Here is an 18,855-nt window from a genome sequence, read left to right on the forward strand (position 1 = left end):
AATAGTTTTGACCATAGCAGGAAGTCTGTATCCAAAAATCATGCCTACAATTCATTCCTTGGCGCAGCCGAACTGTCAACTCTCAGCTTAGCTACGATGGAGGTAAAATCCTTTGGTGATGTGGGAGGAATATGACAAAAAAGATATTGTAGGTATTGAAGAGGGGGTCTCTGTGAGGAGTTGGGGTACAAAAGGAAAACAAGAATGTGATTTAATTCTATTTACTTAAAATATGTTTTTAAATGTTAACAAATTCAGATAAATTGAAATCACATAACTTCTCTTATCATAATGCAATAAAAGTTTAAAAAAATAAATAAAAATCACTTTACTAAAAATAAAATAAAATAAAATAAAACCTTCACATGGCCTCCGAGGGACACTGACTAGGCTCCTCTGAGATTGTCCAGATGTGACAGATGCATGAATCCCCCTGAGCCGATCTTTCTCCTGGAGGAAATGCAGAATGTTCTGGCCAAAATAGGTGAAAAAAATGCATTTAGTCATAAATTACATATTACTTGAAATCCAAAAGCAGTAATGAAAAAAAATCAGTTTTCATCATAGTAATTATTTCAGCTTTTTGTTTGAATTTGCTGTTGTTTCTTGAGAAACATCTGTGCTTCAGGTAACAACAGATGGTTGAGTTTGCAAATAATTACTGGTAGAATATGTGATTTTGATTATTTGATTAAAATAAAAGCAACATTATTTGATTAAAATGAAAATTTCTTTCCCCTCATAAACCTTTCTCAGTAACCATTTCACAGAAATAGTTTCATCAAATCTTATTTTTAAAAATTATTTCATTTACTTTTTGAGATTATAATATAATTATGTCATTTTCCTCTTGTCCCTCCCTCCAAACCCATACACCCCTGCTTGTTCTCTTTAAGATTCATGGCCTCCTTTTGTAATTAATTGTTGTATTATATGCACATACATACATATTCCTAGAAACACAAACACATCCTCCTCAGTCTGAATAATGTTATTTGTACGTATTTGTTTGCAAGACTGACCAATTGCTATTGGATAACTAAGTAATTGGTGTGCTCTTCTTTGGATAATACTTTTCCTCCTCTTTCAGTATCCCTTAGTTGCCTATAGTTCTTTGTATAGGAACTTCCTGGGCTTCCCCCCATCCACTTTAGCATATCTATTATTCTTATTCAACTTGCGTTTAGACAATGGTGTTGTTGAAATTTTTGGACTGTAGCCTCTGATATTGCTAGAAGACACACTCTTACAGTTGATTCCTGGATCCTCAGGCTCTTACACTCTTTCCAACCATTCTTCTACAATGATCTTGAGTCGTAGGTATGGGAGTTGATTTGCATATGTAGCCATTAGGTTGATGAGACACACTATGAGAGAGCCTCTTAAAAAGACCAATGCAACATTTATTGTCATCCCTTTATCTAAATGACAATGCAACATTTATCGTCATCCCTTTGTAATGAGTTACATCTCCTGGAAAGCTTGGGGTCCTAGATGACAGGGTAGAAAGAAGGAAACTAAAAATACCCTCAAATTAACAATAATTTCCAGGTCTCATCCTGCACCACAGAGCTATTGGCAGGTAGTAACTGCTTTGGAAGGGGAGAATGTGGGCACAGGTAGGTTTCCCTGTGGATGCACCAACACCCAAGGGCCTATGGACAGTCCTAACTTAACTTAGTGTGCTATCAAAAAACAAAACTAAAAAACAAAGCAAAACAACCAAGCAAAACATTCTTATCAAGATATTTTCAGCTGCCTTTGGTTATCTTCTAGATTACATAGTATCAGAGAGAATATTTGCAGATATCTACTCAGTGAAAAAAAACCCAGTGAAGGAATAGACTGCAGGTGATGGTTCACTTGCTGAAGACACTAGCTTAGACTCTGGCTTCTGCATGGTTTCAGGCTAAGCTGGACAAGCTTTTGATCCATTTTGAACACATGCCTGGAATGATAAGTTAGCTGGGCTTCAGGGACAGCTAATGTCTCCACAAGCTACAGAATGTTATTAGGGCTTGATTGCAATCTCCTGACGAGACAGAAGTGAATTAAACAATAGAAGCTGGCTGCTTGGCAGCTCTGAGTCTCCACTGGTAAGTTCATAACAGACACAAGTACTAGGGAAGAAGGATACTGACAGAAGTTGGGCAGACAGACAGGACTCTTTAATTCAAAGGGGTGAGTGTTAATTAATTTATTTTGGATAGGCAGATCTGATTTCTATGCTAGACTACAAGCTGTTGCAGTATAGTTGGGGACAATATCCTGGCAGCCAGTGGGCTATCATGTACTGTCTGGATGGCTGACCTTATGTCACATACATTATCCTATGCCCACAATAACTATATTGTCTTTGTTGAATATCAACAGATTGTTTTTCTTACCCTTCACTTTTACTTTTATGTCATGTTCTTGTATGGTTGTGTGTCTCTGATACTTGTTTCTCTAAGAGCTTCCCTGTATTCTTGAAACAACCATGGCAGATAGAATAAAGAACTAATGAATGAATTGGAAGTTGCTAGCCTGATTAGAATGGCATATTTTTAAATATGTGAAGTACTGTCATACTATGCATCCAAGATGGGACAAGTGGTACCCAGAAAAAAGGCCTAGAAATTAAAATTCATTGAAGAAAATATTAGACTTTTAATGTTCTGATTTTCTGTCTCTTCTGCTGCTTGTTCACTGCCAACAATACATTTCCTTGCTATCGTTTCACAAAACAAAGAATGTCCTTGTATTTATGGAAGCATTTATTGAAATAATGATTTTTAAGATCCCAAATGGAAAGATGTACTAATCAAATGCGAACTGAAGTTTTTGAGTAATGTTTAAAACTCTTTTGGTGTAATGAAAACAAAAATAAGCAAGCAAGTAAAGAAAAAACCTTTTAAGTTTCATACAGAGAGCTGGTAGTAGTAGTAAGTCACTTAAAAATCTAACTTTTGTTAAAAATTAGTCAATGTATAGTATTACAAGGGTGGATTTTAATGTTTGTAAATTACACCTGTATAGATGTGATAGTTAAAATTCTAAGGAATAACTATGCATTATTTCTTAAATATGAGGGTAGACTGAACTCCCTCAAAAAAACTGGGCATGGTATGTCAGCCATGAAGTAACCACACTTTTATTTTCTGTGTACACTAGGGTGACATAGTTGGTTTCTTTTCTTTGTGATGTTGTCCTTGGTGACCCACACAAGGCTGTTCCCCTTTGTTCTCTGTTACCAATACTATTGGGATTCTCAATTTTATGTATACCTACTTTATACACTTTATTATCCCTAGCTTGAAATAGAGTTGCTTTGAGCACACATTTATTTTTATTCTACATAAACACCATGTTACTGTCTGTAGAAGCTAGTCTACTTCTAAATTACCTTATCTATAACCAGAGCTTTTATTTAAGTATATGTCTGGGTTATGCATAAACTCATTTCATTGATTTCAATTTCTACACAGTATTTAGTAGAATTGTTCCTTCCAGTTTTTCACAACTCCACACAAATTGAAATAAGTGTTCTCCTAATGCTTGTGTGTGAGTGGAGATCTGCTTTTCATCAGTCTTGGAGTAGTCCTGAGAATAAGTCTGTAGTTAGAAGTAAATAATGAAAGCTTGAATGTGTTTAGATAAATGACTTAGTAAATAAAAGGATAAATTAAAGAAGAGGGAAACTGGATCTGCAAAGCAATTTCTGGTATCAACTCAAAAACCAGACTTCTTCATATGCAGTTAGGCAGTGAAAATTGAATATATAATTATATATAAAAACTCTATGTAACTATATAACAACTCTCTCTACATATAACTATATACACATGATATACATATATGATATACATGATATACATACATACATACACATACACACACACACACACACACACACACACACACACACACACACAATGTATAGACTATGAAAGCCTAGACTCTTTGACTAGAATTATCTTAGGGACGAGTGGAAGAAGGGAAAGGAGAGAAGAAACTTCTGGATGCCCCTCAGAGGATCGTTTTATCAGATAGCACAGTGGTTTCCATGGAGATAGTAAAGACATGAATGGCTGGCCCTCTGAAACCCAGTGAGTTCTTAACAGAATAACCGAGTATTTCCTTTCTGATAGACAAGTTCTTTCTTGTTGGTCTCTCCTAAGTGTTGGGAAACACTGTGACACATATCCATATTTTGCTGAATCTAGAGATGTTTCCCAGTATCGACAGCATCTATAGTATACAGGCTGGAAGATGGAACCTTGTTTTTTGAATTACTAATAGAGGAAAATCAGAGTGTTGCTAACTTAAATGTGGCATAGATTTTGTTGTCATCTGAAAATGTTTTGTCACTTGAAGATTTCATTTTAAATAAACGGAAGGCATTTGGATGCCTATACCCATAGGTTCCTCTCACGTGTCTCTTTTGAGCATGCCTACGAGGTCTAATACATGTGAAATGAGTGGAGTTGAACACTCTACTAGATAGCTTCATGTCAACTTGACACAAGCTAGAGTCACTTGAAAGGAGGGACCCTCAATGGAGAAAATGCTTTCATAATATCTTGCTGTAGGGCACTTCTTAATGATTGATGGGGGAGGGTCCAGCCCATTGTGGCTTTCTCTGGGCTGGTGATTCTGGGTTTTATACAAAAGCAGGCTGAGCAAACTATAACGAGAAAGCCAGGAGGCAGCACTTCATCATGGCCTTTGTATCAGCTCCTGCCTCCAGGTTTCTACTCTGTTTGAGTTCCTGTCCTGACTTCCTTCTCTGAAGTGGAAGTACAAGCTGAATAACCCTTTTTTTCCCCAAGTTACTTTGGTCATGGTGTTTCATCATAGCAATAGTAACACCAATGAAGACAACGACCCTGTGTTCACACTTAAAGTTGAAGTTGTCTGAATTGTGCCTCAATTAAGCAGTACATTTATTATTATTTTCTTTATTTACAGGTCATATGATATCTCCTTTCCCAGTTTCCCCTCCAAAACAAGAAAAAAGAAAATAAAATAAAAAACCAAAACAAAAACACAACAACAACAAAAAAAACCCTGTTCCCTCCCCCCTCCCCCAGTTCACCAATCCACTTTATCCTACTTCCTGGACCTGGCATTCCCGTGCACTAGGGTATAGAACCTTTACAGGGCCAAGGGTCTCTCCTCCCATTGTAAGCAGTACATTTTACACACAGTGAACTCAGTCCTTCCTCAGTCACGAATATGGGTGGCAATGTATCACCTTTTACTAACGTACTTTGCTATTGACTCCAGGATTTTCTCCCAAGCTAGTGGTACCCTGTGAGTTTTGATGCCTTTGTGTAGCAATGAATGACAAGCAACTATGTCATGATTGTCACTGATAGATCCAAGGACCAGGTGTACAGTGGCATTTGAATGGATCAAACCCACTAGGAGTTTTCCCCAGTCCTTAGATCCCAAGGGTTGTTCTTTGTAGACTGACTGCACACCAGATGGAGTTTTTCACAGACATGCAGTAAGGGCCACATGTTGCAAGTAACTTTCATGGCCTGGTAGAGCACGATCCCCAAAATACAAAGGTTGTGCACCTTTATCTGATGGATGGCAGGACCCCAGGTCGCTCAGCTCCAAAACCTCAATGATCATTTCATGAAAGGGAATTCAATTATTCTTGCATGAAAACTGCCTAGCAATTTTTTTGGGTCAACCTCCTCTGGAATGATTCTCCTCATTGATTTGTACTCACTGGTAAATATACACACTTGGAGTTGTACAGATGTTGGCTGTTACGTCCACCACTCGTGAAGCTGTAAGGTCCATGCTGGGGGGGGGGGGCTTCCAATGTTCCTGCAATTGCAAATCTCACAGGGGTAGTTTTCATAAAGTGATGGCAGCAGTGGTCCTCTTCATGCTTTGATTTATTCTCTAGATTGGAAAGCAGCAAGATTTGTTTGTAGAGTCTATGGAGTTTGCCCAACTTTGGACTGTTAAATCTTCTGCCCTTGGGCTTCAGACCCGCTGAACTTGAAAAAGTGATTAAGTTTCATGATGTTATTTCTGAAATTTCCTGGCATTTCTCACCAAAATTCTTTCTTAACCCCTAATCTTGAAAGGTAGTGTATAATATGGTCTCTGCCCTCTCTTCACTGAAACATCTTTTAACTATAAACCAGTACTAACCACTGTGCATATTAATTTATGCAGAATAAATAAGCACTGGAAACATACTGGTTAAATGTAGTAGTAATGAACTTTTCTTAACTTGCAAACAAAACTCCTTATTACATAAATGAGTTTAAGATTCCCTATTTCTTGAAAGTGAGCACTTTTCAAATATTCTTGGTGAATATTTTCACATTGTGGGTAGTCAACATGAATTATCATGGATTGTTACTGTTTTTACTATGACTAGCAAAATCATTCTGGAAAAAAAATCTGTATGCCAACAGAGAAGATCTAAACCAGATAAGTCAGATTATGGTAGAGTTCTACGTGTACAAAGGCTTTGGAAAGTGTGTTGACCTATTTCATAAGATCCAGCATGTCACAAAAACAAGTCTTAGTGCTTTGTGGCTCTGTCCCCTTCATTGCATAATTGGTAGTTTGGAATCTTTGACTGGACACCATTTTTTTTTTTTGGCATGATATGTTTTTCCCAACCAGGAAACTTGTAAATTATATTCTATCATGCATTCTCTTTAAAGGAATTTTTTTTCTTACTAACTTCTCTAGGATCTCACTCCTTTGTTCTTCAAAAAAATCCTTCTCAATTATTTACTCAAAACTGTAATCCCAACAGAAGAGCAAAAGCATCTACAGTTCCCTAAATGAGCACAGGTTTCCTCTGGCTTGCTGCCTCTGTTTTGCCTCTCCTTGCCAGTTTTAACCTTCTTAGCAACATCAACAGTTCATGTTACCTTGGCAACGAGGATAGGCTAATATGATGTCTCGGGCACCATTCTAGCATCATGCTCTTGGAACAAAAGAAAACAATGCAATTAGTAAATAAATTTGTAAAAACCTAGGGTCTGGGGGCTATTATTTTTAAATTTATGTCATTTACTGGTATAAGGTTATGTATATTTAAATTTTAATGAGTTAAAAAAAGTCAACCATAAAATAGCACATAAAGTCTGTATTAAGTAGAAGACTCTGTTATGTAAGTTTGTCAATAGGATACTCTCTAAGGATACTCTCATTTTACCTTAAGGGTTTGAAAATTCTACACTTTGTATGAGGCCATTTGAAATACAGAAAACAAAATGACACTCTAAGGACTTGGCCTCCAAAGATGCCACATTCAGTGCTGGCATCTGTTTAAAATCTGTTTTAGAAAATTGCTTTCTGTTTCTGTGTTAGCTTTCTGTTATCATAATAAATACTAGAGATGGCTTTAAAGAGCAAAGGTTTGGCTCCCAGATTCAGAGATTCTAGCTCATAATTAGTTCATGGCCAGTGACCAACTACTAGTGTTTTCAAGAGCAGAAATCAGATTGGTGAATGTGAAGCCTAAAAGTCAGCAGCGTACAAGGGATGGAGCTCTTACTGCTATGCAGGGCATTGAAAAGAATTACACTCCAAATCCAGGGACATGGCTAAAATGACTTTCCATTATATAAAGCTGTAACCAGACATAGAAGAGTGGTGAGGGACAAGGTTTTGAAAGCAGGACAAGTTCAATTCTGATGCTTTATCTTCTCTATAATTAGGACATTGTTGCAATATTCCACTAATAAAGCAAAGACAAACAAGAAATCTCCAGACTTAGATCTAGCTGCTAGGTTAGTTTTCTACTACTAAGTGAAGAAAGGATATTTTTAAATTGGATTTATTAATAATAGATTAATTAATAATAGATTATGAATATTTTCACAGTTCCAGAGATTCTATAATTTATAAATTATAAACTTTAAATGAATATATGTAACAGACATGAAGTATACCAACATTTAATATGTTCCTGGGTTGATAATATGACTTGTTCCATGGTTTCAGGTTTTAGAGAGTAAATTAAAGGGTAGGCAAGGAAGGGAGAGTCCTGCTTTAGAAAAATTTTATAAAATGGAAGTCATAATTGTCTTTGAACAGTCTGATATTTTTTACTTTTTCTGAACAAGCCAATTGATTTTCTCCTCAAGGACATTTGCATATATTGCCCACAGCTTTGAAGGTACCTCCATCTCTGCCTGTCAAGTTTTCATGCATCAGTATCTCCTAATCTTGCTAGACTCCAGCATAACACCTTTTCCTAAAGGCTTACCATTTCTACTTGGTCTAACTGAGAATTCTTACTAAGTCATTTCCCATGGTTTCCACTTTTGTATTCTTTGTATTCAGTCTCACATTTTCCATTCTGTTTTTATTTTTGTATTATATCAGTTTACCCTAAAACAGGGGTGTGTCTAATTTATTCACTAGTGTAGACTAGACTGTGAAATTATATTTGGTAGGTGCTCAATAAATAAAAATACAAGTGTACCTATGAAGGAAGTAAAAGAAACTCATGATGAGGGAGCACGCAAAACTGTCAAGGGATTAAAAAGGCAATGAATGATGAATGGATCCTAGAAGGTGGGTGATGAGTGGGACAGTGGACAGTTGTAGCTACTTCTTTGACAGAGTGTTCAGGAGCCAATTTTAAACAGAAGGCGGTTGCGCATATAGAGAAAGATACTGAAAGCAAGAAGCTCAATTATTTCAAGGGAAAGGAATTCATATGCACACAAAATACTCTGTGCTAACTAGAGATAGTTTTTAAACTAAGAAAACATGCAATGATTTTACATATTTATACTTACCACATCTATTCTAGGTTTTATAGTTGAGCAGCATTTGAAATACTAATTTCCTGATTAAATGAAGAATGCAAAGATTTATCTACTGAACACAACAGTCTAATTTTATTTTAGTTTAAGAAAGATGTGAATTATAATCATTAAGGGTACATGAAACATATAGTTCATCATACGACAGCTGTTTCTGCTGTGTTAGAAACCTGTATAAAAGGCAGAGATATTTCATTAGAAGGACTAAAATTTTAGAACATTTTAAATATACATATAAAATGTATGTGTTATTTGTACATAGATGCATAGGTATCTATAATATTTTATAGAATATTTTAAGTGAGCCATTTCTCTTTTAAGGATGAGCTGAAAGGCCAGCAGGCTCAGAGTTAACAGCTAGACTTTAGTATCAGGGAATATTTGCTTTGATACCAAAAACCAAACCAAAACAAAACAAAACAAAAAGTCACCACCACCAACAAAAAAACCCAGGCATGTTACATCTCAATGACCAGATTTTTCCAGAACATACAGTAGCAAATGATGAAGGAATGGATGTTAGAATAATTAAATTGAATTCATGTGTCTTAGAGTTAATGACAGAGTTATATTATTAAATGAAAGAGTAAGATAGTTAACAAATGCAATATAAATCTGTATTTAACTCTATGGTATATATAAAAATTATATATACATATATATATATATATGCATACAAACATTACTGCTCACACATTATACTATAAATACATGACATAATTTCTCAATACATAATCATATGCAGAGTGGTGGTGATGACTGTAAAGTTCCCTTTGACTCTGACAGCCTCAGTGTATTACTTTTGGTCTTTTAGTAAGTGATTTTTTTTCTTCAATAATAAATATTTTATTAATTCTTGAAACTTTCATACAATGCATTTTGATATTTACCAACTCTTTCCCTTAACTCCTCTCAGATACCTGATCTTGTTACACCACTAACTTCGTGGCCTCTTTGTTTTTTTAAAGCTTAATCACTCATTGACTCCAACTTGTGCTGTCCATGTTCTTCTAGGTGTGGACTGATCCAACTGCAACATAGCTGACCTGCCAGGGGTCAGTCTTTTTTTTTTAATATTTATTTTTTATTACTTTTGATTATTTATTTTTTATTGGATATTTTCTTTATTTACATTTCAAATGTTATTGCCTTTCCGGGTTCCCCCCACTGGAAACCCCTTATCCCGTCCCCCGTTCCCCTGCTTGAAGATGTTCCCCCCCCACCCCTACTCCCACCTCCCCACCCTGGAATTCCCTACATTGGGGCATGAAGCCTTCACAGGACAAAGGGCCTTTTCCTCCATTGATGCCTGACAAGGCTATCCTCTGCTACATATGCTGCTAGAGTCATGGGTCCCTCTATGTGTACTCTTTGGCTGATGATTTAGTCCTTGAGAGGTCTGAAGGGTCTGGTTGGTTGATATTGTTGTTCTTCCTATGGGGTTGCAAAGCCCTTCAGCTCCTTCAGTCCTTTCTCTAATTCCTCCACTGGGGACCCTGTAATCAGTTCAATGATTGGCTGTGAGCATCCAACTCTGTATATGTCAGGCTCTGGCAGAGCCTCTTGGGAGACAGCTATATCAGGCTCCTGTCAGCATGCACTTCTTGACATCCACAATAGTGTCTGCATTTGGTGACTGCATATGGGATGGATCACCAGATGGGGCAGTCTCTGGTTGGCCTTTCTTTCAGTCTCTACTCTATACTTTGTCCCTGTATTTGTGCCTATGAGTATTTGTTCCCCCTTCTTTTTTTTCTTTTTTCATTCTTTTTTTTTTTTTATTTGAGACAGGGTTTCTCTTTGTTGCCTTGGCTGCCCTGGAACTCACTCTGTAGACCAGGTTGGCCTTGAACTCAGAAACCTGCCTGCCTCTGCCTCCCAAGTACTGGGATTAAAGGCATGTGCCACCACTGCTTGGCTTGTTCCCCCTTCTAAGAAGGACTGAAGCACCAACACTTTGGTCTTCTTTCTTCTTGAGCTTCTTATGGTCTGTGAATTGTATCTTGGGTATTAAAGGAAACTGGATTCGCCTTCCCCAGAAGCCATCATCTGCCTATAGCTCTTTAGTTATTGGTACTGCAAATCAGGTTAAGAGTCCAAGGTTGGAGAGCTCACAGACCCCAAGGATGCACTCACCAACTGTTATCTTGATAAATAGACATAGTATCAAACAACCCTATAAATTCATATCTCTCTTCAAGTAGGTTAGTACTGCTCTCAGACCATATCAAAATAGTTTCCTTTTGGTGAGGATGGTAGTTAGAGCAGAAACTCACAAACAGTCAAAGTGTAGAGAGTGTATGACTGTGCAGTACTTAGCCACATGACCTCTGCAAGATGCAGGGACCTTTGCAGAGAAGGGGAAGAAAGATTATACAAACTAGAGGTCGGGGAGGGCAGGATCAAGACAGGATCTTTTGTCCATGGCTGGCCTTCTAGATTCATGAACTCACAGCAGTTGTTGGCTGCATACAATCAGTACATGTTCTAAGGATTCTCAGAGATTACAGATAGAAGACTCTGCCTTAAGTACCTTGGTCCATAAGGGATTAATTACTTTTGCTCATAACTTATTGGCCAATGCTGGCACTTTGTTCCTTCTGTCCTTAGAAACAACTTTCCAAGCAAGTCAGTTAAGTGGGACCACCTCTACTCTATGCACTGGAATATGCACACCTTTTCAGAGTGTCCAGCGAGACTATTAGTGCCTTTTGTCTTCAACTTTTTCTACTGAGTATTCTCTGAATTTTGAAAAATAATATAAACAAAGAGATAGATTAAAATTTACAAATATTTACTATAAAATGCAACTTGGACTAGGCGATTCTCCTCTTTTCTTGGGATACAGATAGCTTACCACATTTACTAGCAACGCTTTTAACATAAGCGTGTAACTTAAAAGGCTCCTTGGCTGCTTTCCCGAGTGATAGAAAACACACTGAGCAAGCACAGAGGACCTTCTCTATACGGAAGTGACTGGGTAGACCATCTATCAGTACTCATCACCTGGATCTCTGTGGCTGATCTGGCTGGCTTGCAGGATTTTCCATTCATCCTTTGTTCCTCCACACCTCCTTTCCAAACCCCTCCCTGTATCAAAGAGAACACTCCCTATTCATAGAAGTAGGAACACAACCAACCTGAAGTTCTCGAATTCACTGTGTGTTCAAAGCTTGCCTTTAGCAAAGTGCCAAGGAATGAAGATGTCTTGAAAATTCACCTTATGCAACGGCGATGCAGTCAAATCAGCTCCTTAACTAGAATTAACAATGTTGGTTGAATGCAGGCAGGTAGGACACTCATTGCCCTTTGAAAGATCATCAGGGTGAAGAAACTAACAGTTAGAGATGACGGGGCACCTATATCCTACACATTTGATTCTAGATTTTATTTCTGTCCCCAATTTTAGAAAGCAAGCTATAGAGTTATTTCTGCTAAGATCATTTCAACTCACATCATCTGCGTTGACATTCAAGCCTTTCATGTCCTTGTCACACACCCACTTTCTGTCTCATCTCAGGCCATTTTCTTGCACTTGTTCTGTCAGAGTCCACCATGGACCTTTAATATTTAAAGACTGGGATCATTTTGCAGGTTTTAGTTTAATGGTAACCATAGCACACATGCATATTTATTATTGATAGCCAAGGCACCCTGCATGTCCTTGGGCATCTTCTTTTCTTTCGCTGTCACAGGAGGGCTACCATCTCTGGAATTAAGCTCTGCTGTTGCTGTGGCGAGGGATGAACTGACAGCAGATCCATAATGGTGTAAACTGTTCATGTGGGTGGAGGTGACCATGCTAAGAAGGGAGACAAAGCCAGAAAGTGACAGGCCACGGAAAGTCCGGTTTCGGATTGCCTCATCTCACAGTGGGAGAGTTCTGAAAGAAGTCTATGAAGATGGACAAGCACCTGGCTCTCTGGATTCTGAATGTGCTAGTATCTGTGCAATAGATGGGCTAAGTGACTCTGAGGGACAGCAAAATGGCCACATTGGATCAGAAGATAACGAGCAGGAGAAAGATCAGGATAACCTGCTGGTGTTAGCCAGGACAGCCAGTGAGAAAGCTTTTGGTACGAGAAGAGTCAACATTTTAAGCAAAAATGGTACAGTCAGAGGCGTCAAATACAAAGTGAGTGCTGGCCAAGCTCTGTTTAACAATTTGTCCAAAGTGTTACAGGTAAGTCATTGTACACTTTCCTGTTCTGAGTTTTGTTCCTCACTCACCATCTCCACCCCTTTCAGTTCTCCAGGATAGAGTCAACATCTCATTCCTCCAAACTTCATGAGACACTCTAGATCTAAGACACTGTGTGAACAGCTACCCATTAAAAATAGACTCATTGTCCTTTGCAAACTAGATTGCCTTTGCATAACCACATTTTTGACATGAAAGTGGTCTCCTATGATGGGTGATGACTAGCACAGGATCTGCTTCTTAACCAAGAAAGAAGACAGCAGTTTATAGTGTTCAAAGCATTTCTACAAGTCCTAGATGTTAATTTCTTTCTGATCTACCAAGGTGTTGACAAAGCTTCTGTATGACATAGGTTTTAAATGTGGGCATTTCCTGTGGTTAACTCAGCTTCCCAGTACTTGAATTGCTACAGGGATTGATGGTTTGTTCATAAAGCTGCTATTTAATTTTAGTGCTTTGATTTGCATTTGTTTATCAACCTCTCAAAAAGCTGTCACTTATGAATAAATAACATAGACTCCAAAGCCTACAAAAGAAACTGTAGTTTCTACCCTGTGTTTTCACCCCAATGATGTTACAAATCAAATGCACAATTGAAAGGCAAAGAAAACTTCAAAAATCAAACTTTACAACTAGATTATCTTAATTACCTGCTTTCATAGTACTCTGTGCATAACTGGATGAGCAATTCTATGAGCATAAATCCAGGAAAAAACTTTTCTGATAATCTCGTCTACCCCAAGCTTTAAAATAACCAGCATTTGCAATCGCAGAGTTCGGCATTGTCTTTAGTTTCATCACCATCATCATTATCATAAAATGAATGTTCTTTGGTCTCTCCGGGAACACAGGTTAAAGGAGCTTTGGCTTTTCACCACGGCTGCCAGTAGCAATATTCTAAGAGGTCCCATTCATTTCATTGTAAGAACAGAACTTCTGTGTAACAGGAGTGATAGACTTATGGAGTACTGTGTAGAGGGAACAGATTTGATTCCTTGACACTTGATAAAGATGCGCACATTGTGAATGGTATCCTATATCTTGTCCTTCCACGAGGGAGATGAACAGGTTCCCACATGTCTCTTCCAGTCCTGGAGAAGCATAAAGGTTAACAGTGGCAGCTAAATATTCCATCACAGCCATTATCACTACCAGGTGTGACTTCCTGGGTCTGTATTTTCCACAACTTATGCAGGGTAAGCAGAAAACTTCCTTCATGTTACCATAGCTTAGTGACATGAAGCGATACTTCAGGGAGTAAAAAGTGAGTAGCCAGTTTCTTGGACATGTGGCTAAGGTTTCGATAGACAGCCTGTCTGGTGAACAAGGAACTATACTTGAAGAAACAGACATTTCTTCCTGTTTTAGGCTATAAACTCTTAAAGCACTCAGTTTGAAACTTAAGGGGAAGTGCTAAGTAAAGGTAAAACCACCCAGAGGACATATGAGACTCTTGGCTCACTCTCTATTATTTCCTTGTGTGTCTAGTCCTGTGTCATAAAACACTGCTAGAACTTTCCTAAAATTTCAACTGTACAAGTTGACTAGATGATATTTTAATGCCCCCCCCTTTTTAACAGCTTGGTAGTACTTACTTAGAAGCTGGCCTCTAAAGTGGATGTCTTAACTAGCTTGTATTCTATTTGTTACTTAATTTTTACCTCGGAATGCCAGATAATGGAGGATACACTATTAATCAAGGTGATGGGTAGTAGCTATAGAAAGTAAGAGACTGTGCTCACCTGGTTGTCAGGGGAACTTGGCAGAGAACGTGTCCAAATGAGTTATTCAAGCATCTTCAGTTGGTCTAGATTATAGATTTTCAAATCCAGGACTGAATTTTTACTTATCCCTCCCACCCCCACAAATATCAAGAAGACATGGCTCACTGAGGCTAACCTGGAAATCTGAAAACCTACAATTCAGTTTAGCCTGGAAACATGCATTGGTTAGAAACTCTCAAACTACAGCTTGGAGCTTGCTCCTGTTGGAAGCTCTTTAGTTTATCCTTAGATTCGTCAACATTTGAAAATAATTCACCAACTGTGTAAACCATAAATTAGCCTGGGTCTTTGGGGTAAAATAAAATTTCTTCCCACTGCTTACGCTCTCAAAATTTAATGGGAAAAATGAGGGAGACGTGCATAAGGGTGAGATTTTGATCAGGTTAGGTTATAAGATCTTATATAGGAAGATCATCTGGGAGCGAAGATGAGCCATGTTTCCTAGCCATAACTAAACTCATCATTTGGTTGATTTAGGACAGGCCCATAGGTGTTACCAGTGCAGTCTAAGGTGTGCGCTCATCTTGAGCACTAACTGGTCTACTCTAAGGACATTTTCTATCTAGTAGTGTGATTTTACTCCCAATTATTGGAAACATTTATAAAACCTCACTCCTTCCTTGTCTTTCCCACCTTAAAGCTAGCCATATCAGCTGGAAAGCCAATCCTAAGAGTGCAGAATGACGCCTAGCTCTTAAGGCCCTGTTTTCTGGATGAAATTGAGATGTTCTTTGCTCTTAGCTGTAATTTTAAAGTGTCTCCATGGGGCTCTGTGATACAGATGATTAAGATTGTTTAGGTTTGCCAATATCTTGTTATGGGTCTATATTTAGATGGTTATCATTCTTTGACCTTATCCTCAAGCTATATTGGTTTATTCTAGCAGAATATACCATTTTAGTTTCTGTAATTTTAACTTTCCACTTATCTAAATTTAAGATTATTAAAGAAAAATGACTCCAAGGAAGGATCTTGAATACATAGATTCTGTGTGCATGTATAAATTAATATCTTGTTATTGTAGGTCTACCAAGAAGCATTTTAAAGTTTTAAGACACAAAAGTGATATGTTGGCATAGCAGTTTGCATCATGCACAGGACTTTCTTGTATATTACTTTTACCTAAAAGTCTTATAAGGAAGCAAAAGAATTATTAAGTCCCCTGTGATAATTAAAAAAAACCCACCCTTACTCTTTCATAATAGCTTACTATTACAATGAATGCAATTCAATACTGTTTGAGAATGCATGTTTTTATTGAGATCAAATCTGATTCAAATCTGATTCAAAGCTAATAATACATGTATTCTTAGATTTGCTTTTTTCTCTTTTAAAAGTATAATACCAAATATAAAAATTTTATCATTTCATTATGAGCTTTTAAATTTTATATATTTTTTTTAATCTTTGGTTTTCATCTAGGGAAGGTCTGTAGAAATTTTTTTCCAGTTTTAGTAGTATATTAAAAACTATCAAAGACATTGTTTTTAATTGATTAAATTGTCGTGAGATTTCAAGGTTTTGTCTCAAGAAACTGGACAAGCCTAATTTTCAGATTTATCCACTAAGTCAGAATGCATGATAGTCAGAAGTTTCTGAAAACACTTTTATCTATCTCTGATCCATAGATTAGGTCTGATAATATGCTATTATTCCCCAGAATACTCTGGATGACTCTGTGGCCTTGATGACTTATTTATAGCATGTTCTAAAAGCAACATATAATACTTCATAGTGGTTAAATAACTCCTCAACACCAGGCGTTGCTCATATTACCTATGTATATTGATGTATTAACTCTTCACAGGAATCTTACAGGGTAGTACTAATATTAGCAAATTATTTATTTTGAAATTCCTTTTTATATATGAGAAAAATTAATTCATAGAATTTAAAATGTCATTTGTCCAGTATTGTTACAGACAATATGAGTGGATATACTGCCTTTTTCATTATCAGAAATTAAGCAGGAGCCCTAAGATATCAGATAATAATCCTAAATATTTTAGGCATTTACACTAAGAAAACTCTTGACTTATTGCCTGAAAACCTGAAAAAACAAGGCTTCCAGAATGAGCTGGTACTGATGATATAGAACTTGAGGACTTATAGGACTGATAGACCTTAGAGTCCCATGATCAACTTTTCTTTTCTCTTTCCTCCCCATCCCACAGGACAGGACAGTGTTTCTCTGTGTAGCTCTGACTACCCTGGAATTTACTGTGTAGAGCAGACTGGCCACAAACTCATAGATCTGCTTGCCTTTGCCTCCCAAGTGCTGGGATTAAAGGCCTGTAGCACTACTGCCCAGTTTTTTCTTTATTCTTGATATCATTACATTAGACACTGCGCCGAACCTCAGTGAACATCTTAATTATACTTCATTATACTCAAAATGTTGTGGAAAAATAGGAGAATAATCATTTATGTACCTCTTGAAAATAATTTTTAAGAATTATACACACCTACTTTCTGGAAACTGTTAGTGAGTTAAGTGAAATCCACTTGATGGCTGTTCTCTTTGCTCCATCTCTCTTGGAGTTTTCCTATATAGGCTAGGGCTGGAGTTTGCATGCCAGAGTGCTGCTGGCTTGCTCCATTCTTCTCTCTGTTACAGGTTCTTTTTTTATTAATGTAAAGACATCCACTACATACTTACCATGAAGCAAAGGGCCTGTCCTTAATTGTCAGTGTTGTGTTGTGGAGGGTGATCCAAAGCAGGCTCTGAAAGAATTTATCTATGAATCTGGCTTTATTTTCTACGTCCAAAGATGTCTCTGTTTTTTGTTGACACAATGTTTTCTTAAATAGTTCATTTTTAACTTCTTGAATGTTTTTCTTTTTCTCCTTTTGATTTTTTTTTTGTTAGTAGATCATCATTCCATTTGGTCTTTTTCTTCGTTTTTTCTTGTTCTTCTCTTTTTTCTTTTTCTTTCTAGTATAGCTCTACCTTATAGACCAAGGACTGCAGCTTAATCTGTGTAACAAGGACTTTTAATTCTATCCTACAAGTCTTCAGATAATTAGCACTTACTTATCCAATTTCTGTGAATTTTGTTGAAATCTTTGGCTCCATCAATATTGCCCACTTACTTTACTTTGTGAGACTCTTCTGTATGGTCATGACACTTATCTTGTGTAGCCTTGGTTTTGGTTATAAGAGACATTCATTGAGACATAAATTATATATAATATAATCTGCCCATTTACAGTGTACCATCAGATCCTTTTAATGAGTTTACTAAGCGGTACATTCATTATTTACAAACTATGTAGCAATGTTTTCATCATCCAAATGGAAGTAAGTGGGCATTGTTCCTTATTTCTCTCTCCTCCCTCCTGCCTTTCCTTGCTATATAAAATTACTTATTGATTTTCTGTTCCTATTGACTATTCTATTTCTAATGCCTATTTCTGCCATTTAAGCATAATCCTCCACTCCATTTAGCTATAATTATGCATTCATTGGCCTAGAGCTCCACATTTTTCAGTACTTGATAGTCCTTCAAGTGTCTGCTAACTACCAACTATTCTACTCTCTGGCGGGTCAACAATCTACAGTCCACATAGGTGATCATGTGTTATTTATAAGTGTATTTAGCTTAGTTTCAGCTAACCTGAAAGGCTATCAATGTTGAAAATTTTCATTTGTTTAAATAGTAGAATAGTATTCTATTATCAGTACACCACATTCTCATATTCATTTATTCACTAATAATGACTTAAATCGATTCAATGTTCTAGCTGTTGTGACTAGTGCTGTAATGAACACAGATGTATAAATAACTCTTAGCTTGGAGTATATGTGCTTTATGTGCATGGAGTTAAGGTGTGTATTCTATAGCTATTAAATAGGATATTCTGTGAATGTCTATAAGGTCAATTTTGCCTAGACTACAGTTTAAGTATGTTTTCTTGATAATTTTGTGTATGAACAATCTGTACTTTGTCCATCACAGAGACAAAATGTTGGAATTCCTATCATCATTTACTGTGGCCTAACTCTTCCTTCATATCTATTAGCATTTGCTTTTTACTTCCATGTCTCAGGTTTTGGGTGTATAAATAT

At 37.0% G+C, this 18,855-nt stretch overlaps 1 protein-coding gene across 1 annotated transcript in view; it reads left to right on the plus strand.

Annotated features, from left to right (window-relative positions):
- Positions 1–12,532: 12,532 nt before the first annotated feature.
- Grxcr1 (glutaredoxin and cysteine rich domain containing 1) overlaps positions 12,533–18,855 on the plus strand; it is a 119,683-nt gene continuing 113,360 nt past the window's right edge. Inside the window, exon 1 of the mRNA XM_031340872.1 lies at positions 12,533–12,984. Coding sequence (XP_031196732.1) covers positions 12,583–12,984 — 402 coding nt within the window. The 5' untranslated portion in view covers positions 12,533–12,582. The remainder of the gene's footprint in view (positions 12,985–18,855) is intronic.

The sequence above is a fragment of the Mastomys coucha genome, unplaced genomic scaffold (assembly GCF_008632895.1).
Source record: "Mastomys coucha isolate ucsf_1 unplaced genomic scaffold, UCSF_Mcou_1 pScaffold22, whole genome shotgun sequence".
Taxonomy (NCBI): domain Eukaryota; kingdom Metazoa; phylum Chordata; class Mammalia; order Rodentia; family Muridae; genus Mastomys; species Mastomys coucha.